Source organism: Phocoena sinus, chromosome 6 (genome assembly GCF_008692025.1).
Source record: "Phocoena sinus isolate mPhoSin1 chromosome 6, mPhoSin1.pri, whole genome shotgun sequence".
Taxonomy (NCBI): domain Eukaryota; kingdom Metazoa; phylum Chordata; class Mammalia; order Artiodactyla; family Phocoenidae; genus Phocoena; species Phocoena sinus.
The window spans coordinates 12,149,961-12,177,592 of NC_045768.1; the positions used below are offsets into that span (position 1 = coordinate 12,149,961).

Genomic DNA, 27,632 nt, shown 5'->3' on the forward strand with positions numbered 1-27,632 from the left:
CTGGGTCTAATTTTCACTTGTACAAGTTCTATTTTTAGTTTGCTTGGTATATTAAAATCTTTTGTAATGTTATTTTCTAACGTTTCCAAAATTTTCTTTAAATCTTTAGTCATTTTAATCATACCATGGTTACAGCAAATAATTCAGATGCCAAAGTTTTGGTGAGATTTGATCTTACTGGGGGTTTGCTAACTCTTGCTCATGTGAATTGTTGTTTGTAAATTTTTTTTTAAAGGTTAGGTTTTTTTTTAATTTATTTTATTTATTTGTTTATGGCTGTGTTGGGCCTTCGTTGCTGCACACGGGCTTTCTCTAGTTGAGAGGAGCAGGGGCCACTCTTTGTTGTGGTGCGTGGGCTTCTCATTGCGGTGGCTTCTCCTGTTGTGGAGCACGGGCTCTAGGTGTGTGGGCTCAGTAGTTATGGCTCACCAGCTCTAGATCACAGGCTCAGTAGCTGTGGCACACGGGCTTAGTTGCTCCACGGCATGTGGGATCTTCCCAGACCAGGGCTCGAACCCGTGTCCCCTGCACTGGCAGGCGGATTCTTAACCACTGCGCTATCAGGGAAGCCCCATTCTTTGTAAATTTTGCATTGTGCACTATTCCTCATCAGAGTTACCTGTGGGAATACTATGCAGCCTGGGTGGCAAGCATGTCCCTCCATAGTTTTACAGCTGATTCTGTCAGGTGCCCCAAGAGTATTACTAACCCAGGAACAAGAAGGTAGTATAAATTAAAACCCCAAACATACATGAAGGCAAGCCGATGGGTACAAATACTCAACAAGACTCCCCTCCAATCAGTGTCCAGTGTAAGACAGAGAAGCTTCCTTATTTTTTTCCTGTGACTGTAGGCAGGTTACTATGATTATTTTCTCAAGTATATCCTTTCAAGTTAGGATGTATCCCAAGTGTGTTTTATAAGGAAATCTCAGTTCCAAAACCTCTCTCTGTAAAATCTAAGGCCTTATCTCTTACCTAATTTACCTATCAAAACCCAGGTCCACTGGTTATAAAGAACAGCAAATTCCCCCAGAGGAGGCCCAATGTCAGTTCATACATATAGTTCTGGCTTTCATTTCCCTCTTTGCTTTCGTTCCTTGCGGATTTTCTTTACATATTTGTGAATACAGCTATACAATTAAAAGGGTATTTGTTGGTACCTCCCTGATGACGCAGTGGTTAAGAATCCGCCTGCCAATGTAGGGGACATGGGTTTGAGCCCTAGTCCTGGAAGATCCCACATGCTGTGGAGCAACTAAGCCCGTGAGCCATAACTAGTGAGCCCTCTTGCCACAACTACTCAGCCCTCGTGCCACAACTACTGAAGCCTGCGCACCTAGAGCCTGTGCTCTGCAACAAAAAAAAGCCACCACAATGAGAAGCCCACGCACCGCAACGAAGAGTAGCCCCCACTCGCCGCAACTAGAGAAAGCCAGCACTCAGCAATGACCCAACACAGACAAAAATAAATAAATAAATAAATAAATATTTTTTAAAAAGGGTATTTGTTGTATTTCATCTAGCTTTCCTAAGTATTTTGTATCGAGACATTTTTAGGTTTTCTAAGTCATCATATTTCCCAAAATGGAGTTCTTATCCTCAGTACCTAACAGAAGTTGGTAGATTACTAGCTGTCAACTGAATATTCAACAAAACACTCAATTAGACCTTCAGGGGTGGAACAGCGACAGACCTTTCAAATGTATCCTCTAACTCCACTGCAATTTTAAACTCTACCAGGGGTTGAAAACAGTTTCATAAAGTGTGGGCATCACTGGCAACACATCTGTAGATATCCTATCATACCTTCTTCTGATGACAGATCTCACAGATTTAACAGTAACTTTTAATCTTCACTTATTAGTTCTGTAGCCAATAAACCAATATGCTGTGTAGATGTACTGAAATTACATGAAAATACATAGAGAAAACATTTTAAATTTGGAAAACATGTTGCTCAATTTCCTGTTCTATAAAACAGAATTATTGGGGCTTCCCTGGTGGCGCAGTGGTTGAGAATCCACCTGCCAATGCAGCGGACACGCTCTAGCCTGTGCTCTAGAGCCTGTGAGCCACAACTATTGAGCCCACATGCCAGCAACTACTGTAGCCCACGTGCCTAGAGCCCATGCTCCACAACAAGAGAAGCCACTGCAATGAGAAGCCTGCACACTGCAACGAAGAGTAGCCCCTGTTCGCTGCAACTAGAGAAAGCCTGGGCACAGCAATGAAGACCCAACGCGGCCAGAAACAAATTAATTAATTAAAAAAAACAACCCAAAACAGAATTATCTCCTTTTGGTGGACAAGATAAATGAGAGTGGGCTTCCCTGGTGGCGCAGTGGTTGAGAGTCCGCCTGCCGATGCAGGGGACACGGGTTCGTGCCCCTGTTCGGGAAGATCCCACATGCCGCGTAGTGGCTGGGCCCGTGAGCCATGGCCGCTGAGCCTGCGCGTCCGGAGCCTGTGCTCCGCAACTGGAGAGGCCACAACAGTGAGAGGCCCGTGTACCGCAAAAAAAAAAAAAAAAAAAAAAAATGAGAGTGAGCAAAAATTTCTCTGGAGAAGCCCTGAGGGTCCTTCCCATTTACCGAAAATGGTTCATCAAATTAGAAACAGGAAGAATAAGTCTAACAGTACTTCAAAAATTAACAAGAAAATTTTCAACAGGAACAAATCCAAAAGGAGAGAAGACTGATCTATTTGCATCTATACTCACTTATGCTATCTTCCTATTTCAGAAGCTGTTCCTAGGCTAACCCTTCCACTTATACACACGAAACCCTTTTCCCTAATTGAATCAAAGATTTTGCTCTCATTTTGTAGTAGCAATGTCCCCCTTTACTGAATAATTCTTATCAGTATATAAATATCATAAAATCCCTCACTGGAATCCATATCACCCTTCAGGTACCTCTCTATTTTTCAGCTCCTCTGTTAGCAAAAAATCCTTGAAACAGTTGTCTGTTTCTGCTGAAAAATCAGCTGGTAACCTTATGGGGGTTCCCTTCTATGCTATTTGCTGCTTTTCCCTTGTTGTTTCATCTAATCCCATAGCTTTGAATACCATCTATATACTGTTGACGTCAGCCACAATCTCTCCTGAACATCAATCACATACATGCAACTAACTACCTGACATCTAAAAATGACATCTAATAGTCACCTCAAATTTAATGTCCTAAACAGGACTTTGATTCCCCTGTCCCCTGCCCCAATTCTGGTCTTCCTACCTTTTGCCCATTTCACTAAATGGCGAAACCATACACCTAACAGTTCAGGCCAAAATCTAGGCAGCAACTTTACTTCTCTCTGCCTCAAATCCCATATCTAATTTGCCCACCTTCATACCAATCAGCTCTACCTTGAAAATATATCCTGAATCACAGTCCATTCACCCTCTAGTCCAAGCTAACATTATCTCTCCCTTTCAGGACTAAAACAGCCTGCTCTTCTTGCTGTCAATCTTGCCCAAAGTCAGCACATGTGTACAGGTCTGGCTTTCAGGTTCCTCTTTGCTTTTGTTCCTTGGGGACTTTCTTCACTTTCTTGTGAATAGAGCTATGTAATTGAAAGGCTATTTATTCTACTTCATCCAGCTTTCCAAATTATCTGTATTGGGACATTTCCAAATACAATTCACCCATTTAAAGTATACATTCTATTCTATGGTTTTGAGTATATTAACAGATATGTGCAACCACCACCAAAGTCGATCTTAAAATATTTTCATTACCTCAAAAAGAAAACACCCTACCTCCTTAGGTATCAACTCTCTCTTCCCCCAGTATCTCCAACCCTAAGCAAACACTTATTTATTTTCTGCCTCTAAAGATTTGACTATTCTAGACATTTCATATTATTGGAACCCTGTAATTAGTGGACTTTTGTGACTTATCACTTAACATAATGTTCTTCAGGGTTCATCTGTGTTGTAGCATGCATCAGTACTTCATTCCTATGACCAACTAATATTCCACTCTAGACCACATTTTATTTATCCATTTGGTAGTTGATAAACATTTAGGTTACTTAGCTCCTTATATATCCTAGATATAAGTAACTTACGGTTTGCAAACATTTTTCTCTCATTCTGTGGGTTGACTTTTCACTTTTTTGATAGTATCCTTTGAGGTAGAAAAGATTTTATTGTTGATACAGTCCAATTAGATCTATTCTTTTTCCTTTGTTGCTTGTATTTTTGGTATATCTTAGAACGCACTGCTAAACCTGAAGTCATGAAAATTTACCCCTATTTTCTTCTAAGAGTTTTATACTTTTAGCTCTTACATTGAGGTCTTTGATCTACTTTGAGCTAATTTTTATATATAGTGTGATGTAAGGGTACAACTTCATTCTTTTGAATGTGACTATCCAGTTGTCCCAGCACAATTTGTTGGGGAAAAAAAAAAATCCGTTCTCAACTGAATGGTATTAGTACCCTTGCTTCAATCAGCTGACCACAGAAACATGGTTCTATTTCTGAACTCTCAAACATATTCCAATGACCTTCATGCCTATCCTTATGTCAGTACTTCACTGTCTGGATTACCACCGCTCTATAAGTTTTGAAATTGCAAAGCGTGAGTCCTCGACTGTGTTCTTTATTTTCAACATTATATTGGCTATTTAGGGTCCCTTGCTATTCCATACAAATTTTAAAATTGGCTTGTTGGGCTTCCCTGGTGCCGCAGTGGTTTAGAGTCCGCCTGCCGATGCAGGGGACACGGGTTCGTGCCCCGGTCCGGGAAGATCCCACATGCCGCGGAGCGGCTGGGCCCGTGAGCCATGGCCGCTGAGCCTGTGCGTCTGGAGCCTGTGCTTCGCAACAGGAGAGGCCACAACAGTGAGAGGCCGGCGTACCACAAAAAAAAAAAAAAAAAAATTGGCTTGTTAACCTCTACAAAGATGTTACCTGGGATTCTGATAAGGAATGCACTGAATGTGTAGCCCAATTTGAGGAATAATGCCATCCTAACAAGTCTTCTAATGCATGAACACTGGATGAATTTCCACTTATTCAGGTCTTTAATTTCTTTCAACAATGCTTTGCAGATTTCAGAGTATAAGATTTTCACTTTTTTAAACAATGCAAAGTATTTAATTCTTTTTAATGCTATCATAAATGCAATTGTTTTCCTACTGTCATTTAAGATTGCTACTTACAAGTATACAGAAATAAAATTGATATTTGCATGATGATCTTGTATTCTGCAATCCTGCTGAACTTATTAGTTTTAATAATTTTTAGTGGATTTCTTAGGACTTTCTACATACAAGATCATATACAAGTGCAAACAGAGATGATTTTTATTTCCTTCCTCCCAATATGGATGTTTCAGGTTTTTACATGCCTAACTTCTCTGGAAATAACCTCAAGTACAATGTTGAACAGATACCCATGCAGTGAGCCTAAACGGAGAAGGAAAAAATCTACTCTTTCACCAGCGAGAATGATTTTAGCTCTGGGTTTTTCACAATTGCTATTTATCTAGTTGAGGAAGTGCCATTCTATTCATAGCTTCATTTGTTTACTTTCATGACAAAGTGTTGAATTTTTATCAAATGCTTTTACTGTGTCTACTGAAATGATTATGTTTTTGCTTTTAATTCCACTGATATGGTATGTTACATTAATAGATTTTAATGTTAAACCAAACTTCGATTCCTTCGATTCCCACTTGATCATGGTATGTAATCCTTTTCATATGTTGATGAATTAAGTCTGCTGGTGTTTTGTTGAGGATTTTGTCTCCATATTTATAAGAGATACTGACGTGTAGTCTTCTTATGAAATCTTTGTCTAATTCTGGCATCAGGGTAATATCATCCTCATAAAATGAATTGGGAAATATTCTCTATTTTTTTGGGAGTGTGTTAAGTACTGGTATTCTTACTTACACATTTGGTAGAGTTCAGCAGTGAAGTCATCCAGGTATATTTTTTATTGCTAATTCAATCTCTTGTTATATGTCTATTCATATTATTTATCAGTTTCATTAGTTTTTCTTGAAATTTGTCCATTTAATCTAAGTTCTCTAATTTACTGGCATACTACTGTTCATAAGATTCCTTTATAATCCTTTTTATTTATGTAAGTTTGGTAGCAATGTTTCATTTCTGATTCTAGTAATTTGTGTCTCCTCTTTTTCTGTTGGTCAATCTAAAATGTTGTCAATTTTGTTGATCTTTTCAAAGAACCAGCTTTTGGTTTCACTGATTTCTCTATTGGTTTTCTCTTCTGTTTCATTAATTTTCACCCTAACCTTTTATTTCCTCACTTCTGCTTGTTTTACGTTTAGTTTGCCCTTGTTTTTCCAATGTCTTAAGGTGAAAAATTAGGTTATTGATTTGAGATCTTCCTTCTCTCATAATATAGGAATTTACAAGTAGAAATTTCCCTATAAGCATTATTTTAGCTATATTGTGTAAGTTTTGGTATACCTTCATTTTCATTCATCTCAAAGTATTTTCTAATTTCCCTTTTAATTTCTTCTTTGACCCATAAGTCATGTGGGAGTATGTTGTTTAATTTCCATGTATTTGTTAATTTTTCAGTTTTACTTCTGTTACTGATTTCTTCACTGTGGTTGGAAAAATAATTTAGGTGTACTTGAGAAGAATGTATATTACTGCTGTTGAGTACTCCAGAGATATGTCAGGTCAAAGTGGTTTACAGTGCTGCTCTAGACTTCTATTTACATATTGGTCTCCTGCTTAGTTTTTCTATCCGTAATTGAAAGGAAGTATTATAACAACAATTATTGTTGAACTATTTCTCTGTTCATTTCTGTCATTTTTTGCTTCAGGTATTTTGAAGTTCCTGTATTAGGGATTTCATTGTTGGACCTTCCCGGTGGTCTGACCCTCATAGGATTATAAAAAGCCCTTTTCATCCGTAGTATCATTATTTGTTTTAAAGTCTATATTGCCTAACATCACTATAATCACTCATTTTCTTGTGACTGTTGTTTGCATATCTTTTCCCATCTATTTAAGTTAAATATATTTACATCTTTGAATCTAAGATGTGTCTCCTAGATGTTGTTTTATCCAGTGCTGACAATTTCTACTTTTTGATCATACTGCTTAATCCATTCACATTTAATGCTATTATTGATATAGTTCAATTTAGGTGTGCTATTTTACTTTTTGTTTTTAATTTATCTGTCTCATGTATTTTTCATTCCTTTATTCCTCCCTTACTACTTCCTTTAGTTTAGTAAATAACTTTCTAATGCAGCACTGACATTTCTTTAATATTATATATATGCACATGTGTGCACGTGCACACACACATATACATATATACCTGTACACACCACTGTAGTGGTGCCCCTTTGGATCCTTACTCTTCTTCCCCACCTCATCATCCCTCCCCCAAGGCAACCACTCTTCTGCTTTCTGTGAGTGTAGATTCGTTTTGCATTTTTTAAAATCGTATATAAACGGAACATACAATATATGCTTCTATTTATGGAGTTGGAGGGGACGTCTGGCTTCTTTCAATCAGCTTAATTATTTTGAGATCATTCATGACTGTGGTAATGAGAGGTCATTTTTTTTTGAGAGTTCATTCTTTTTTTTTAAGAGTCTAAATACTTCTCATATTGTTTTATTTTTTTTATAAAAGTTCCGAGAAAAGGTCTTTGTTTTATACATATATATATTCCAACTTTATTGAGACTTAATTGAAATAAAATATTGTATAAGTTTAAGGTATACAACATGATGATTTGATACACATATATATTGGAAAATGATTCCCACAATAAGGTTAGTTAATACAACAACCATCAACTCACATAATTACCATTTTTAAAGATTAATCTCTTAGGAACTTTCGATTAATTATATAATGTAGTATTGTTAGCTATAGTCCCAGTGCTGTACCTTAGATCCCCAAAACATATCCACTGCCTAACTGGAAGTCTATACTGTTTGACCAACATTTCCTCATTTCTTCCACCACCACTGCCCACCTCTGGGCAACCACCATTTTACTCAGTTTCCATGAGTTTGGCTTTTTTAGATTCCACATATAAATCGTGGGATGTGGAATATGTTGTGTTTCCATATTTGTTTCTTTCAAGATGCTTTCTGATTTCCCTTTTGATTTCTTCTTTGACCCAATGGTTGGTCAGGAGCAGGTTGTTTAACTTCCACATATTTGTAGATTTTCAAGTTTTCCCCATTGTTTTATTTCTAGTTTTATACCACTGTAGTCAGAAAAGAATCTGGTATGATGTCAGTCTTCTTAAATTTGCTAAGATTTGATTTGTGACCTAACATATATTTGTTTTGAAATGGCCCCTCTTTTAGTTCCCATTTGCATGGAATAGCTTTTCATCTCTTCACATATGACACATGGATAAGTCTAGGTGTGTCCTTAAAGCTGAAATGAGTCTCTCTTTTTTAAAAATTTATTTTTGGCTGTGTTGGGTTTTTGTGGCTGTGCGTGCACTTTCTCTAGTTGCGGCGAGCAGGGGCTACTCTTCGTTGTGGTGTGCAGGCTCTAGAGCGCAGGCTCAGTAGTTGTGGCGCAGGGGCTTAGTTGCTCCACGGCATGTGGCATCTTCCCAGACCAGTTCTCGAACCCGTGTCCCCTGCATTGGCAGGTGGATTCTTAACCACTGTGCCACCAGGGAAGTCTTGACATGAGTCTCTTATATGCAGCATATAGTGCGGTCTTGTTTTTTTAATACATTCTGACACTTGTCATTTGATTGGACAATTTAATTCATTTGCATTTAAAATGATTACTGATAAATAAGAACTTACTAATATTATGTAATTAATTGTTTCCTGGGGACTTCCTCTCTCCTTCATTTCTTTTTTTTTTTTTTGGCCATGCTGCACGGCTTGCAGGACCTAAGTTCCCTGACCAGGGATTGAACCCACACCCCTGGCAGTGAAAGCACGAGTCCTAACCACTGAAGCCCCAGAGGATTCCCTCTCCTTCATTTCTGATGGACAACTTTGCCAACTAAAGTATTCTTGGTGGGCAGTTTTTTTCTTTTAGCCCTTTGAATATATCATCCCATTCTCTTACGGCCTGCAAGGTTTCTGCTGAGAAATCTGCTAAAAGCCTTATGGGGGGTTCCTTTGTAATGTGAGATAGTTTTTTTTCCTCTTGCTCGTTTAAAAACTGTTTGTCTTTGATTTTTAAATTTTATTGTAATATATTTTGGAGAGGATCACTTCGGGTTGAAATTCTGGGGGCACCTATAAACTTCATGATCTCAGATATCCAAATCTTTCCCCAAACTTGGGAAGTCTGGGGGCTTCCCTGGTGGCGCAGTGGTTGAGAATCCGCCTGCCAGTGCAGGGAACACGGGTTCAATCCCTGGTCCGGGAAGATCGCGCATGCCGCCGAGCAACTAAGCCCGTGCGACACAACTACTGAGCCCGTGCGCCACAACTACTGAGCCTGTGCTCTAGAGCCCATGAGCCACAACTACTGAGCCCACATACTGCAACTACTGAAGCCCACGCACCTAGAGCCTGTGCTCTGCAGCAAGAGAAGCCACTGCAATGAGAAGCCTGCGCACCGCAATGAAGAGTAGCCCCCGCTTGCTGCAACTAGAGAAAGCCTGTGCGCAGCAACGAAGACCCAACACAGCCAAAATAAATAATAGTTTTTTTTTTAACTGGGGACGTTTTCAATCATTATGTTTCTAAATAAGCTTTCTGCCCCTTTCTCCCTCTCCTGTCCTTCTGGGACTCCGATATTGCATAGACTGATCATTTTAGTGGTATGCCATAGTTCACACTGTAAACTGGGCCTGCTGGCCATGGGCCAGCTTTCTTCACTCCTTTTCATTTTCCCTCTGTTCTCAGACTAATTTCAAATAATCTGTCTTGTACTTCACAATACTTTCTTCTGCTTGATCCAGTGTTTTGATGCTCTCTATCGCATTTGTTTTCCCTGAGATGATGATGAGTGCTCAAGTGTGTGGTTTCTTCCAATCCCACAGAATCCGGTTGACTTTTTGCATGTGCTCACTAGCCATTTGCAAAGACTCACACATACCATTCTTGCCCTCAGGGTTGTGCACAGGGAGGCAGCCACAGGGTAGGGACACGTTTGGGTGAGGAGTGTGGAGCTCAGAGGTAGCCATGGGCCAGCTGGGGGATTGGCAGGGGAGGTGTCCCCAGTGGCTCATGGGTGGGCTTCCTGAGGAAGTCCCCGAAGCAGTTAATAGGATCCACGCCCCTTTGACATGTTCCATTCCCAATCTTGGCTGCTCTTCTTCCAGCACAACTGTCGACCCCCAGGTTATCCAGTTTATGATTCAGTATTCTGGATGGAGTGAGAAAGAAATGGGCCTTTCTGGCAGTGTACCACAAAGCTGGGAAAGTCAGATGCTCAATCACACACTCTCACTTTCCCCCATGGAAGAAATCATGAGCTAAATATCTGCTGGCACTGAGCTGTGCCACCTTGGGGGTGGGGTGGCACACATAAAATGAAACTGTTCCTTTCATCGTCTTCAATGGGTCCAATCTTGGATGTTTTTGCACCAACAATGTGCTGGAACTTCTCTGCTGGACTCCTGGACTTCCATGAAGGCACTCTTATCCATTAGTGTCTAAATTGGTGTTCTTTGAGAGTGGGATGGTAGAAAACTCCTGTACTGCCATTTTGATGACATTTCTTTCCATTAATTCTTTCTTTTGCCCATTGAAATTTACTGTTGAGCCTCTCCAGTGAATTCCTCATTTCAGTTATTGTGCTCTTCCACTTCGGAATTTCCATTCGGTTCTTTTGTAATTTCTATCTCCTTAATGATATTTTCTATTTGATTTTACAGTCATCATACTTTCCTTTATTTCTTTAAGCATGATTTCTTTTAGTTCATTGAACATGTTAATAATGGCTACTTTCAAAGTTTGCATATTAAGTCCAATATTTGACTCTCACAAGCAGTATGTGCTGCCTTTTAAAAAATGATGTATAGGTAATATTTTGTTTCTTTGCACGTCTCACATTTTGTGTTGGAAACTAGATGTTTTAGGTAATACGTTGTTCCAGTTCTCGGTACTGGTCTCCACACCCTAGGACTTATTTTTTATGCTTGCTTGTTTGTTTAGTGACTAGCTGACTTATTTTAGTAAATTCTATTCCCCTAATTCCCATGGTGTTAAACCTTCGATGTTGCTCCTCTGGGGTAATTTGGATTTGCCTTCAGTCATCCTGGGATAGTAGTTTTCGCAGGATGCTCTGTCTCTATGACTACATGTGGATATTAAACTCCACTAATTGTGGCTGATTTGCTCAACAGTTTTCAACAATCCACTAAGGTAATAAACTGCTCCACAGAAAAAAACAATAAAATTAGGATACTCTGGGCTTCCCTGGTGGCGCAGTGGTCGAGAGTCCGCCTGCCGATGCAGGGGACACGGGTTGGTGCCCCGATCCGGGAAGATCCCACATGCCGCGGAGCGGCTAGGCCCGTGAGCCATGGCCGCTGAGCCTGCGCGTCCGGAGCCTGTGCTCCGCAATGGGAGAGGCCGCAACAGTGAGAGGCCCGCATACCGCAAAAAAAAAAAAAAAAAAAATTAGGATACTTTGACAGGAGAGCTCCAGCGGTCAATGTTTGAGCTCTGTCCCTACCACAGGCAGTCTTCTCCCTGCAAGCCTACAGTTAAACCGTATGTCCAACCAATCTAACAATCTCTTCCCAATTACCTTTCACCACAACCTCCACTGTTTTTGAGGGTACCCTTAGGCTTGAACTTCTCTACACTGTGTTGTAAGTATGATTTTTTAAAATTATTTATTTATTTTGGCTGCATTGGGGTTTTTTGTTGTTGTTGCTATGCGCAGGCTTTCTCTAGTTGCAGCGAGCGGGGGCCACTCTTCGTTGCAGTGCGCAAGCTTCTCATTGCGGTGGCTTCTCTTGTTGTGGAGCACAGGCTCCAGGTGTGCGGGCTTCAGTAGTTGTGGCATGTGGGCTCAGTAGTTGTGGCTCGTGGACTCTAGAGCACAGGCTCGGTAGTTGTGGCGCACGGGCTTAGCTGTTCTGCAGCATGTGGGATCTTCCCGGACCAGGGCTAGAACCCATGTCCCCTGCATTGGCAGGCGGGCTCTTAACCACTGAGCCACCAGGGAAGCCCTCTGTTGTAAATAAAGCCGGTTCCTATGGGAAGAGATAAGGAGCTGTTTTATGTCCCACTTCTCACTGCAGGCAAAATCTCTGAGCTATAGCTATGAAGTTGGGAGTGTAGACAATGACGTACTTCTCTCTGAGCGACACATCTTCAGAAAATGAGTATTTGGTAGGTGTGGGAGGTTGCGTAGTAATCTCTGGTATTTTTGACTTCCCTCTATTAGTGTGGAACCACTACCTTACATGCCAGAGCCAGGGTAAGGGTAAGGGCAATTGGGCTCTCAGTATTCACAGCAACACTGTGCCCTACGTAGAGCCTTCATCCCAGAAGTAAGGTCTGGGCAATAAAAGGCAGCCCCTACCACTCATTCACACTTGGCCAGCAAAAGGTGATGGAGGCAAGATGAGGAATGCTCTCATCCTGCTCTTCACTGGAAGACAGCCCTCCAAGTGGGAGCTGTGAGGAAAGGAAACCCTATTTTCTTGACTGTACCAATCTGGAGTGGAGTTACCATCTTGCTCAGCTGGGAGATGGGAAGGAAAAAACAAGTCTTGGTTCAAATACCACAGATTCTTAACCAAATTTTAGTAAATTTCTCTGAATAAATGTTTCTTCAATTGCTCTATGTCCTTTAGAACATTTCCATAGACTTTAATTTAAAAAAATAGTAATTGTCACCAATTTTTCTGGGGAATGGGTCCACAAAACTCACACCATCCATGCTGTCTCTCTCAGCCAGTGAACACATTCAAAGCTCTCCAAAAATCCCCTTCACATTTATAATAAAGTCCAAATTCCTACTAAGCTTTATAAAGTGCTGCATGATCCAGTTCCTGCACATCACTGGATCTCATTCTTTAGCACTTTTTATTTACTTTACTTATTCTGCTCTAATCTCTGTCCTAAAAAGGGTGGTCTTCCTCAGGGTCTTTTTATTTGCTGTTCCCCGTGGAAAGTGCTTTTTCACATTTCTCCATGAACAAGTTCTTCCTCATTTCATTCAGATCTCTGCTCAAATGTCATTTCAAGACATTCTCTAAAACAGTACCTCCCATTCACTCTTTATCCATGTATTCTGCTTTGATTTTCTTCAAAGCACCTAAATTTACTTAACATATTCATTTTCCTATTTGCTTAGAGTCTGTTTCCCCATTTGATTAAAAGCTCTAGGAGGGCAGGGGGCTTTGCTTGCCTTATTTGCTACTGTATCCCGAGTATTTATAACAGTACTTGGCACAAAGTCAATACTCAATAAACACTTGTTGAATAAATAGACATAAACAAGAATCAAAATATTTTTAAAGCTACTTACATTTTAAGTGACATTAACAGGTAATCTGTTCTTACTTATATCCATAAAGAGCAAAACAGTAACAGAGTATGGGAAAAGAAGTTAATAGTGATTTATTTGGCAGAGAAAATATAAACAGAAATGGCCAAAAGCCAGGAATTTTAAGTTCTGTTTCAGTAATTCTAAAACTTATGTTTATAAATAGCACTGCAGACCTGCCACTGCCTTTACACTACATACACCAGGACCAAAAGAAACAATCACCTCTAACTCAATGGGAACATGAAACAATACTAAAATAACAAATGCTTATACTATGATCACTAGTTTTTACAGTTAGGGATATCAGAAGATTTAGAAGCTAATCAAATTGAAAATCCTTAATCAGATATAAATTTTTCACTATCACTAATTATAAATAAAAAGCTTTAGCATTAAAAAAAGAAAGGATATTATTTCCATGTCCTCACTTTCACTCCATATACCTTCCTATTAAGGCCAAGTTTTGCTTTAGCAAGGCTAAGCAAAAGAAATGTAGGTTATGTAGTTTTACCTTGAGTCCTGTTTTCTCGTCATCACTTCCATTATTTGTAGATGGTGTCTCATCTCCTTGCCTGGAAACCAAGACAAAATCTTCACTATTAAGAGTAGACACAGAGTCTGAGGAGACACTGATTTTTCCAACAGAAGCCTTGTCATCCATGACTCAAGAATGAAGCTCAACTCATGAATGATTAAATATTTTAAAAATGCCTGAAAAACAAAAACCATAAAGATACTCATATAGAATGTCTGCCAGATATTCAATTGTTCTAATTTTTACAAAATACATATGGAAAAACTTAGGGGGGAAAAAAAAACTTCCAAAATCTTTCCCAAAGACTTTCACTACTTACAGTTTAGGCTTTTTATTCCAGATATAAGGGAATTTGATGAAACTGAGGGCCAAGGTACTTCAGATTTCAAATATACGAATAAATAAATAAAACATATTCCCTTGAGAATAACTCTGCCTACCTACACTGATTTCTTTGGCATATGTTGTAACTCTATTCTTTTTAGAGAAAAATTATGAAGTACTGAACTTGTTTTCTATCCTTTAATTTGTAAAGCTATATAAACAAATGAAATTGAAAGCGCTTAGGACAATAACTAAGGTTTTCCTAACATTGCTGATACTTATACTAACAACATGTTTTAAGAAACAAAATTTCATATTAACCCCCCCAAAAAATAAATTCATGGCAAGGCAAGCATAAATTCTAGAGCAGGGAAATACCTTACATAGCAAGAAATCAGAAGTCTACTAAAAACTCAATATTCCTATCCCACAGTTTCTTAGAACTCAGCTCAATATGAACATTACCAATAAAAGAGTTTCATGCCAAAATTTTCCAGCAAGAAGTTAAAAATGTGTCAATTATGAAAAGCTATTCAATTATTTATTCACTCATGGAATAAAACTCGAACTCATCTACCATTTAAAAACGTGGTTCTGGGGACTTCCCTGGTGGTCCAGTGGTCAAGAATCCACCTTCCAACGCAGGGGCTGAGGGTTTGAGCCCTGGTCAGGGAACTAAGATCCCACGCGCCTCAGGGCAAATAAGCCAGCGTGCTGCAACTACTGAGCCCATGCACTCTAGAGCCCACGTGCTGCAACAAAAGATCCTGCATGCCACAACGAAGAACCCACCACAAGGAAGACCCAATGCAGCCAAATAAATAAATAAATAAATTTTTTTAAAAATTCCTAAAAAAAAAAGAAAAACCTGGTTCTGCATATTTCGTGGCAATGTTCCCATTTGGTTGCCAAAACAACAACAGAACAGACGATACAACATTATACTCAGAGAGCTTTAACCAATAAACAAAAGTTGCTCTAAAAAAAAAAAAGTAGTTCTCACTGTATACTCATCTTGTACCTCAAAGAGGTAAAGGTTCTGAGAATCTGTTTAGTCTCTCCAATTAAGAAGTCCTGATCTATGCTTTGGATTTTTAATTGAACATACGTTTATTGAGCATACACCATATGCCAAGCACTATTTTTTCTTCAAAGGCTAACATCTACATAAACACATGGCAGCAAGAATTGCACAATCCCGGGCTTCCCTGGTGGGGCAGTGGTTGAGAGTCTGTCTGCCGACGCAGGGGACACAGGTTCGCGCCCCGGTCCGGGAAGATCCCACATGCCGCGGAGCGGCTGGGCCTGTGAGCCATGGCCGCTGAGCCTGCGCGTCCAGAGCCTGTGCTCCGCAACGGGAGAGGCCACAACAGTGAGAGGCCCGCATACCGTTAAAAAAAAAAAAAAAAAAAAAAAAAAAGAATTACACAATCCCTGAATACCACAGTTGGAAGAAAACCTAGAAATTATCAATACTGTTAAACAGATAAGGAAATGGCAACCCCAAGAGGTGTAGGGTCATTTAATCAGGCATAACTAAAGCTCAAACCCTGGACTCCCCTCTTTCTATTTAAACTAACTTCCTTGCTTAAAGGCTTTACGTTTCATAGGACTAAATCTAAATGCGTAGCGTAGCATTTAGAGATGCTTCAAATGTACTTTTGAAAACTTTTTTTAAAATGTAGTTCTGCTTCATCTATGCAATGAATACTTACCAAATGTCTAGTTTATAAAGAATAGAATATGCTAAACAAGAAAAAATAGATTCTTGCCCAAAAGGAGTTTATAATTTAGTAGAGAACAGAGGCAAGTTGAACAGGTTAATAGGTACTGATTTAGGGTAAAGAAAACTATGGAAACATGTTAGAAGAGTTAAAAAATATACTAGAGGAGGTAATATCTTTGCCAAGGATATATATGTTAATACCTTGAGGTATCTGCCCTCCTAGGATCCTCCTCCTAATGTGGTTCCCTTGCTTCTGTACTCAGACAACTAGAAATAATCGTTCATGATCTAATAACCCTCCTTTTCCAAGTGGCCTGCCCATTCTTTCCCCAGAGTCAAATGCACTGCCTGCCTTGTTTCGGTTCCCATAGCAATTTACATTTTTTTACAGTACCTATTACGTTGTGTTACAATTTGATGTTGAGTCCCTGAACGGCAAACTTAATATTCATCTATCTATTTCACAGATTAGGAAATTGAGGCTTAGAGAGACAGTGTAACTTGTTCAAGGTAACGGTTGTAATTTAACTGGTTAGAAGCAAAGCTAAAAATTGAACCAACATTATCTATGATTCCAGAAGCTAAGCTCTTTCCATTAGATTATGATGCTTTTCCAATGCTACAAATGTTTGGGCTTTGTTCCAAAATAGTCAGTATCAGATAAAGGAGTCTCTATCTTTTTTAGAACTTGTACTTTGGGTAAGATTTTCATGTTTAATTAGTCTTTTTTCTATCTTTTAAAATGTTACTAGGGCTTCCCTGGTGGCGCAGTGGTTGAGAGTCCGCCTGCCGATGCAGGGGACACGGGTTCGTGCCCCGGTCTGGGAAGATCCCACATGCCGCGGAGCGGCTGGGCCCGTGAGCCATGGCCGCTGAGCCTGCGCGTCCGGAGCCTGTCCTCCGCAACGGGAGAGGCCACAACAGTGAGAGGCCCGCGTAACGCATAAAAAAAAAAAAAAAAAAAAAAAAAAAAATGTTACTAATAGTAAGATAGCAGAGGGCCTGGGAAAGTTCCCTAAAGCTATGATCTCAGAGAAACTGAGAACTTTCTACAGTATTCTAGACTCAAAAATAGTATACTTTGGTATTTATACTATGAAACTGAGAAGATTTGGCAGGCTCAAAGCTCAACCTATTTTCTTTGAGGAGGTGACAGGAAAGTACACTTTATAAGATACTTTACTATTTGTTTTGGCACCTGAAAGTAACTGAATCACTCAGTGGGAATGGGATTTATCAAAACACTACGCAGTACAGGAAAGGTTATATACTAACACTCCTCTTCTCTGGCCTCCATGGGCAGAAGTGAAAAGGGAGCCCATGGCCTCCAAGCTCTCTGAATAAGACCACCCCTTCCCTGGCCTCCACAATAAAGAGGTGCCCCAGAACTTGGTATACTCCTGGCAATATTCTACAGTATTTACAACCTGTCTTGAGACCATAAAAACTAATTTTGTTGTCTTTAATCCCTACTTACACCAATTACCACATGAAGGCCCCTACTCTAATTCCAATTCTCATGGACAATAAAGTATAAACTTCCTCCCCCAAATACCCTGCACTGCCATCCCTCTTTCTACTTTTCTCTATACCACCTATCACCATTCGACACGTTTCACATTTTAATCATTTGTTTTTAAGTATCATGTAAGCATAAGGGCAGGGATTTTTGCCTGTTTCATTAGCTGCTGTATCCCTAACAAGTGAAAGAATGACTGGCACATACTAGGTGCTCAAATATTTGCTAAAGCAATAGGGTAAGTGGCAAATAAAGATGGAAAAGAACAAGAGCCACCCATGAAAAGGCAAGAGCAACTTTTACAGACTGACAGTAAGAACAGAAGTCATATTTGTGATGGTAAAGCACACCATTAAGAGAAAAAAATCCAAGTTAGTATGCTGGTTCTACTATTTAATAATAGTGTAAGCATGGTCACACCAAGCCTCAGTTTCCATAAATGAAAACGGTGTACTATCTACCTCATGGAGCCATTATAAAAATTACTAAGGAATAGATATATGTATATCCAGGAGCCAAATGCTATTGAAGGGCTGTCAAGAGTCTTGATGACGGCCAGTTCTTTTCCATTTCATCACTCTCTTCATTAACTGGTGAAACTAACTTCCTATTTTAAAGGAATTAACAAGTAAAACTGATTTTGGAAATTCAATTTAGGAAACAATATTAGTGCAAAAATATATAACATTCTTAGTTCCATATTCTAATTTATTTATACCTAACTAAATGCAAAGGAATACTTTGTATCTTTGAATAGTACTTTACAGATTACTAAAATATACACTTTTTTTTTTTTTTTTTTTTTTTTTGCGGTACGCGGGCCTCTCACTGTCGTGGCCTCTCCCATTGCAGAGCACAGGCTCCGGACGCGCAGGCTCAGAGGCCATGGCTCACGGGCCCAGCCGCTCCGCGGCACGTGGGATCTTCCCGGACCGGGGCACGAACCTGTGTCCCCTGCAACGGCAGGCGGACTCTCAACCACTGTGCCACCAGGGAAGCCCTAAAATATACACATTCTTTATCTCATTTTATCATCCTAACAATTCTGTAAGGTAGACAAAGATTTTTATTCCACTTTAAATAAAATAATATACATATGAACACCCTGGTATTTGGTAGGCACTCACAGTTTGTCTCCTTCTTATATAAATGATGAGCCTAGACCCTTATAACATGTCCAGTTACCAACAGGGCCAGGTTGGTGAGTGCCAGTTCAGGGATGTTTCATTCTATCTCCTTTAATACGTCAACTAACTTAAAATGATAGGTAATTTTGCTTAATTACGCAACCTCATGCATCCAAACCAAAGGTTCAGTTATGTTACATCCTGCTCTGTAACATAAGTGACAATTCTATGCTCAACTATGCACTTCTGCAAAGATCATAGTAAATAATGTACCTCAATCTTGTTGAATGAAAATTCATTTTCATTCTCAATCTCGTCTTAAAACTATAAACCCAGCTAAAGGAAAGTGAAATGTAAAAGAACTAGCCATGGTAAAGGCTCTTTTGACAGTTCGTCAAAAGCAGTCAGTTCCTAGATAATCAGTGTTTACTTTTTAAAAACTTGAACCTTTTTGGGACAGAATACCATCAGATATTTGTACTGTTTCTAACATCATTCACAGCAGTAACATAAACGGTGAAATTGCAGTGGCATGGATTTGCTAATGTGCAATTAGTAGAGGAAAAATCACCTCCCAATAAGTGACCTACCAAACTTGATAAAAGAGGTCTGCGTGATACTTGTAATTGAACTTGACATGCTTGAGACAAGTAAAATGTGCTAGTTCCCGGCCACTATAGTTCAGCATTCTGGTTCATCTCTATTTCCTTGGTTTTCCTGAAACTCTTCCTGAAGGAGAAGCACGAACTCCTCCTGCACTTCAATGGGACTCCCCACTCTCACTGAGCAGTCCCTCTCAAAATCTGGCTCCCCTACCTCTCACCAAGCTTCACTGCACATCCTCTTTTAAAAGATGAATTCAAACCTTGTCTATGTGACCCTGGGTACTTTAACGTTCTCTGAGCATCCGTTCGGAAAGGAAAAAAATATATATCTATAAACATTTAAAAATCAACAATACAAAATTTCAAAACCCAAACTATTCTTTTGAGTTCTCATCTTACTTCTACCAGCTGAAATAAATGAAAATGCTGATCATTTCCATATTGTGAAACTCTTATCTTTTTGCTTCCATCTTCTACCTCTGGTACCTTTTCCCAGCTGTCTTTTAAGTTCCTTTTTTTCTGCCCATTCTTTATTTTTTCTTTAAGTTTAAAAAAAATTATTTTATTTGTTTATTTTTGGCTGTGTTGGGTCTTCGTTGCTGCGCGCAGGCTTCCTCTAGTTGCGGTGCGCGGGCTTCTCATTGCGGTGGCTTCTCTTGTTGTGGAGCATGGGCTCTAGGCGGGTGGGCTTCAGTCGTTGCGGCACAGGGCTCAGTAGTTGTGGCACGTGGGCTCAGTAGTTGTGGCTCACAGGCTTTAGAGCACAGGCTCAGTAGTTGTGGCGCATGGGCTTAGTTGCTCTGCAGCATGTGGGATCTTCCCCAACTAGGGCTTGAATCTGTGTCCCCTGCATTGGCAGGCAGATTCTTAACCACTGCACCACCAGGGAAGCCCCTCTGCCCACTCTTTAAATTCATCCTGGCCTTCTTCTTCCATCCTGTCCTCCTTCTTGTTCCATCCTGGCCTCCTTCTTGTTCCATGGAACAAGATCCCTTAGCTATCTCAATACCTCATGTGGTTATAAATTTGTGTGTGTGTATGTGTGTGTGTGTGTATGCTGATGATACTGCAGCCCTGTCTTTCTCCCTAATTTCATGTGGGTGTTTGTGGTTTTTTTCTATTCAGTACTGAGTGTTTGATATGTGCCAGGCACTAGGTACAGTGTTACGGAGAGGAAAGGTACTCTTTCCCCTTGACAGGCTTACAGTAAAGAAAATGGACAAGTAAACAAGTAATTACAATAGAGTATAGTGCTTGGTATAATAGAGGTATGCAAATGGTGTTATATGAATACACAGGTGGGACCTGCTACATGTGTCCCATGTCCAAAGCAGACCCCATCTTCACACAACCATATTCTTCCTCATATCTCCCCTAACAGTGGTTAATAACCGCCGATCCAAGATAGAAATGTCCCCCAAAATCCGTGACTCCTTTTCTCATTCTCCCTTGGGATTCTAATGGATTTTAGTTCCAAAACATACCCCAAATATATTCCTTCTTTGCCATCTTTCACGTCACTGACTTGAGTATTTCATTCTCTTTCAACTTAGCTACAACATAAGTCTCCCTTCCTAGACTCTCTCTAGTCATTATCAAGGCCTCATAGTTAATTTCTAAAATTCAGATTTGATCATATATCTCACCCCTTCCTTTGACTGCTCCTGACTGAAAACAGAAAAAAATCCAAACTCTTTATATCATTAGTTCTTAAAAATCTGGAGCCAATCTATCATTCTAGTTTTATCTCCTTCTATCAAACCATACCAGACAGCTCACCAAATATATCATGCATTTTTATGCTTTCAAGGCTTTGCTCATGCCATTTCTTAAGCTAGGAATGTGACTTCATTTCCCCCATTAGTCCTTCTTCCCCACCAGCAACCTTGTGATACAATCAAATATTCAACCTCCCCTTTTCCCTTCTGAAACATTCCTTTTTTCCCTCTAGGGCTCCAAAGGCTTTTTGTTTGCTTGCTTTTTAATTTTATCACAGAATTACAGCATTTATTACACCGTAAAATGTTATACATCTTTTCTCCTATACTATATTGATCATTCATTCCAGAAACAATTACTTAGTATAAACCACCATGGTAAATACTGCGAATACAATGAGCACACATAGTCCCTTTGAACTACTTGTGGGCAGGGATCTTAGGTTTTATTCGTATTATCTTCATATCCTTGCTATGGCAGTCCTCAATAAATGTGATTGGATGACTAATACTCTTTCATTAGTGTTTAAGTGATAGAGTCTGTGTAATGTGAGATGGACAAATGACAAATATGATACACTACATGCGTGTCTGGGATGTGGATATGAATGACAACTGGAAAAAAGAGACTCAAAAACAACTACCCTTGAGTGTGCCTGACTGACTCTTCATCAAGTTTCTAACTGTGAAAACCAGTTAACACTGAGCCACAAAACATACCTTGGATTCCCTTTATACCAAAACACTCATCACTTCCCTCCCAATCCTCACCATTTTTGTTTGCTCAACCAGTGAAAAAATGAGCACAGCTTTAGGGAATCTTAAGGAGGATACTTAAATCATCTTGCTAAATCTAAAGAGAGAACAATACTTAGCAGTTCCTGAGTATCAATTATATATGCCCAACATGGTACTTAGAAGCTTTATATGCATTATTACTAATCTTTATATTAACCTTGCCAGAAAGGTATAAACTTCATATATGACAAACTGAGGCTTAGATTGGTTCAATAACTTGCTTAAGTTCACAGAGACAATTATAGAACTTGATCCAAACCCAGGTATCTAGGTGCCTATGTCCTTTTCAGGAATGCATCTCTCCTCCTTGGTGTTCCTATCACCATTCTCTCCCCATTCCAATCCATACTCTATGTTGCTCCCAGTTATATATACCCTTCTAAAACACAGATCTGCTAAGATTACTCTGTTGAGAAAAAGACAAGTCAGGAAGTAGCAAGAGAATCAAGTCTCAAAGATGCTGTAGCAGGCCAATTCTTGTGGGTTTGTAGCTCTTTAAAATTAAACCACAAAGAAGTTATTTTTAAAAATCATACAATCTTAATCTCAGCTTTTTTCTTTCTTTCTGGCTTTGAGATTTGTTTCGCTGCATTGGTTTTCATATGAACTTCTCACAGCTTATCCCTGGGAAGGGTAGGACAAATCTAACAAAACTCAGTGGAAAATCATCCCGTCTTTAGAAAAATAAATTCCTTTCCACCACTGCTAATTGCTAAACAATAGATGTGTCTTTAAGTCTGACTTTGAATTTGGGGGATGTTTCTTTGAATTATTTTAGTGAGCTAAGAGAACCATATTAATTTAATCCTTCTGAATAATTTCAGCTTAGCTTTAAAAACCAAAAAGAAAATATAACTTAATCATCTTGGGCCTACAGCACATAAAAGCAAGAAAAACCAGCTTAACTAATAGTCACTTTTAGGCAAATTTTAACCCATAATGCCTGTGACAATTAACTTCTTTAAACTATGAAGTGACTCTTTTACTTCAATTCCAGATTAACTATAAAAGATAGCTTAATTATAGGAATATAATAACTCGGAAGACAAAAGTTTTTTAATTTTTAAAAAGATTTTAAAAGTTTTAATCTTTAAAAATTGTGGTTAAATGTACATAACATAAACTTTACCATTTTAGCCATTTTTAACTGTATAGCTCTGTGGCTTTAAGTACATTCACATTGTGCAACCATCACCACCACCCATCTCTAGAACGTTTTCATCTTCCCCAACTGAAACTCTATACCTATTAAATTCCAACTCCTGTTACCCCAGGCAACCAACATTCTACTTTGTCTCTATGAATCTGAATACTCTAGGTACCTTACATAAGTAGTAGAATCATATAGTATTTATACTTTTATGGCTGGCTTATTTCAGTCAGCATAATGTCTTCTAAGTTCATCTATATTGTAGCATGTGTCTGAATTTCCTTTCTTTTTAAGGTCAAATAGCATTCCATGGTATGTATATACCACCTTTTGTTTATCCATTCACTGGTCAATAAAAGTTCTAAAAGCCTAATTTTAACTTTATAGGATCTTTAGGATAAAACTCACAAAATCAATACAGAAAAGTGCCTAAAGATGACAGCCAATGTTCTCAGAGTTACTTCTCACTTTCTCAATGACTAATCAAGTTTCATTAAGACTTTATAAAGTTAACAGTCTGGTATTACATTGAAAAACCAACTGGGATTTGAACTCCTTAGTCCTTTTTGATTTAATTTGGACAATGTTATAGTTTCAGTTTTCTCATACATAAAATGAGGGGAATAAACACTTTCTACTCTTTTGTGAATGAGAATATCCAGGAAAGGGGTGCGGGGCAGGAATGCCAGGTGCTTCCCAGTCCTAATCCATGATGTAAGCATAATTAGTTCCACTTTTACAAATGAAGAAACTGAGAATCACAATCCTTAAGTATCTTACCTTCAGTCGTATATTAAGTAAGTTCAAGACTTGGGATATCTATATCTTTCTGATTCCAAAGTTCACACTCTACCCGCTATATCTTGATACTTTTAATGAAAGGTACAAAAAGTAAGAAGTGGGGATGAAATGCACATAAAACAATTCACTTAACTCTGTGTTGATTATCTGAGTGCAATAGTGCTGACACCTGAAAAAAATAAACCATATAAGTGGTTTTCCCATGTTCCTTTGGCTATTTCAGGAAACAGCACTTTAGTTTTTTGCAGAACTCTAGGTATGCTGGCTTTATGCCCCTTCAACACAATATCTCTGCAGCTAAATTTTAAAATTATTTGGATGCCATTGCCCCAAGAGAAACCCACCTCTGGGAACACAAGGAGAGTGAGTTAATGTTAATGTATTGGCCAAAAAGTTCGTTCGCATTTTCCCACAAGATGTTATGGGAAAACCTAAATGAACTTTTTTGCCAACCCAATACTACTTATTCACAAGGTCAGATTATACTTCAAACCTCAGTAATATACATTTTTTGTAAAAGTATCCTTGTATTTACTTTTTCTGGAATGGATTTCTAAAGCACAATGTAATTTACACTAGTGTTCTATAAATATAAAAACATAGACATTTTTAAGCAATGCAGGATTTCCTAAAGACTTTTTCTGGACTTCTCTGGTGGTGCGGTGTTTAAGAATCCGCCCTCCAATGCAGGGGACACAGGTGCAATCCCTGGTCTAGGAAGATCCCACATGCCGTGGAGAAACTAAGCCCGTGTGCAACAACTACTGAGGCTGCGCTCTAGAGCCCGCAAACCACATCTACTGAAGCCCGTGAGCCCTAGGGCCCGTGTGCCACAACTACTGAGCCCACGTGCTGCAACTACTGAAGCCCGTGCACCTAGAGCCCGTGCTCCACAACAAGAGAAGCCACTGCAGTGAGAAGCCCGTGCACTGCAACGAAAAATAGCCCTCGCTCGCCGCAACTAGAGAAAGCCTGCGCGCAGCAACAAAGACCCAACGCAGCCAAAAAAAAAAAACAACCAAAAACCAAAAAAAAACCCCACTTTTCCTGCTTTCAGGAAATTAGTCAATATAGTTCCTTCTCAACCACAGCGAAGAATATGTATCTATTCCATTTAGAATATCAATCTGTCTATACTTTGATCTGAAATGTTTAAACTATGTGAATTTAATGCTAAGTAAGCAAATCATTTGATAGATAATCAAAGCCTGAGATTAATGCAGTAAATATGGTTTCTCTTTTCCATGACCTCTGATTTTCAAGGGAATGTGTGTAGACAAACCATGAATGTTTGGCAGAAGACACACAAGTTTTCTGAATCTTCTGATACAAGAATGCCCTGGTCCATAGTTATACAAGGAAGGTGGGACGTTTGTTAAGTGTGTTGAATAGGGGGTGGGCAACCAAAAAACATTTACTGAGCACTTTCACTCACAGCACTAGGATAGGCACCATGTAAGAAGATAAAAGAATTCACATATATTTAATTTAGTTTCACAGACTTTTTTTTTTTTTTTTTTTGCGGTATGCGGGCCTCTCACTGTTGGGGCCCCTCCCGTTGCGGAGCACAGGCTCTGGACGTGCAGGCTCAACGGCCATGGCTCAAGGGCCCAGCCGCTCCGCAGCATGTGGGATCTTTCCGGACCGGGGCACGAACCCGTGTCCCCTGCATCGGCAGGCGGACTCTCAACCACTGCGCCACCAGAGAAGCCCCACAGACGTTTTTTAAACCTATCTAAAAAGTTCTTTTCTCACAACCCAAAAGCAAAAAAATAAAGATTAAAAAAAAAAAAGATGTTTCTGCTAGGGAACAATTTTTTATCTAAGAATTAACTTTGGAGGTTAGATAGAAATCAGATTTTTCTTCAACTCACAGAGAACTCAACAGGTAACTACAATAAAGATATAACCATTTCTCTTTTGCAGGTATATCAGAGGTCTACTCATAGGAAATTATGTACCACAGCAAAAAAGATTTACATGACGTGTTTCTACTCTCACCTTGCCAGAATCCATTTATCAGCATATTTAAAAGGCATGAGAGGACTTCCGTGGTGGCGTAGTGGTTAAGAATCTGCCGGCCAACGCAGGGGACATGGATTCAAGCCCTGGTCCGGGAAGATCCCACATGCCGTGAAGCAACTAAGCCCGTGCACCATAACTACTGAGCCTGTGCTCTAGAGCCCACGAGCCACAACTACTGAAGCCCACTCACCACAACTACTGAAGCCCACCCACCTAGAGCTCGCAAGAGAAGAGAAGCCACTGCAATGAGAAGCCCGTGCACCGCAACAAAGAGTAGCCCCCACTTGCTGCAACTAGAGAAAGACCGCGCGCAGCAACGAAGACCCAACGCAGCCAAAAATAAATTAAATAAATTTATTTTTACAAAAAAGCATGAGAGTTTATTACCCTATGGTAAAAGCATTAAAATGATTAACTTATGGCTCTTCACAGTAGTATTATACAACCGCCTAACATTTAATCCAATTTAGCCTTGAATGCTGTCTCTTAATACCCATAATGATATTTAAAATACGTTCCCAAAGAAAGATTCTGCGTATCAATTCCTTTTCCTGACACAAAGGGCACCCTCAGAAGCTGGAAAACAAGATGATAACCACAGATTCCTAGTTATAATTACCAAAGTGTATAAATAAGGAAAAATGAGAAAAAGAAATTTTTAAAATAGTCAAATTATTGTTAAGCTTTGAGAGTTAATAACATTTTGTTAACATTACCACAGAAACTAATTTGCTAATGTACCTTAAGAAGATGCCATATTTGGGACTTCCCTGGTGGTCCAGTGGCTAAGACTCCACGCTCCCAATGCAGGGGACCTGGGTTCGATCCCTGATCAGGGAACTAGATCCTGCATGCCACAACTAAAAGATCCCACATGCCACAACTAAAAGATTCCACATGTTGCAATTAAGACCTGGCACAATCAAATAAATAAATAAATAGACATTAAAAAAAAAAAGAGAGAGAGAGATGCCATATTTTATTATGGAGAAAAATTTATTGCCACAAAGATTAATAAATGCCAAGGAGTAGTGATTTATTACACAAAAGCTGATGCAACCTTAACTGGAGATAAGTAACAACCACGCATTAACTCCTAAGAGGTGCAAACCTCCAAATCTGGCAGCACGGCCACAAAATTAAGAAGATATACTTCTCATGTTTTACAGCCAAGGTAATATATACTATTTAATGTCAAGCATGCACTTAAGAACAAATTTAGGGCTTTATTTTTACTATTTTATGATCCTCGGAAAAAGGGATTTGGAGGAAAAGTTAGGCCTTATAGAACTCTACTAGATAGAAAGAACAGCCTTCAAAAAGTTCTGGTGATTACCTCAGAGGACTATAGTTGCTTTGGCAAGAGGAAAACTTCCAGGCTAAATTCTATAAACTAGAGTGTTCATGACTTGCAAACTGCCATGTTTGGTCAGACTTTGCACATGAAGAGAAACAAGGCAGTTAGGGGCCAACAAAAGTTGTTATAAGTTTAAGTGTCTATCCAGTATTGCTTTGACTTACAATTCTTCTAAAGAATAAGGATCTCAGGGTCAACACAAAACTAGAGAGGGTCGGGGGAGACCAGGCAACCATTTTATGCCAAAATAAACAGCTGTTAAATTAGTATGTTTTATCATGTATACCCATGGACAGCCAAATCCTTGGCCTTGGATTTTCTTTCTTTAGAATCTAACCACAGAAAATCAATAAAACAAGGCAGTTACATACAGAGCACCCAAATGTCATGCCAAACTCTGCTTTATGTACACTGGTTAAATTAGCACTTTTTTAACCTTGGAGTTCTATCTCCAAGAAAGATTATTTAACAGTTTTATATACATTCATTTCACATGCT

At 39.2% G+C, this 27,632-nt stretch overlaps 1 protein-coding gene across 9 annotated transcripts in view; it reads right to left on the reverse strand.

The window, feature by feature from the left end:
• The window catches only part of RABGAP1 (RAB GTPase activating protein 1), a 160,433-nt gene that overhangs the window by 122,195 nt on the left and 10,606 nt on the right, over nt 1-27,632 (reverse strand). For 6 of the 9 annotated variants that reach the window (XM_032634102.1, XM_032634101.1, XM_032634109.1 and 3 more), the window contains exon 2: nt 13,961-14,160. The exons of 1 other annotated variant lie outside the window; for it this stretch is intronic. In XM_032634102.1, the coding sequence (XP_032489993.1) occupies nt 13,961-14,110 (150 nt within the window). In that variant the 5' untranslated portion in view covers nt 14,111-14,160. Of the gene's footprint in view, nt 1-13,960; nt 14,161-26,518; nt 26,691-27,632 lie in introns of all 9 variants that reach the window. 2 more of the 9 variants (XM_032634103.1, XM_032634104.1) reach the window with 2 other exon arrangements.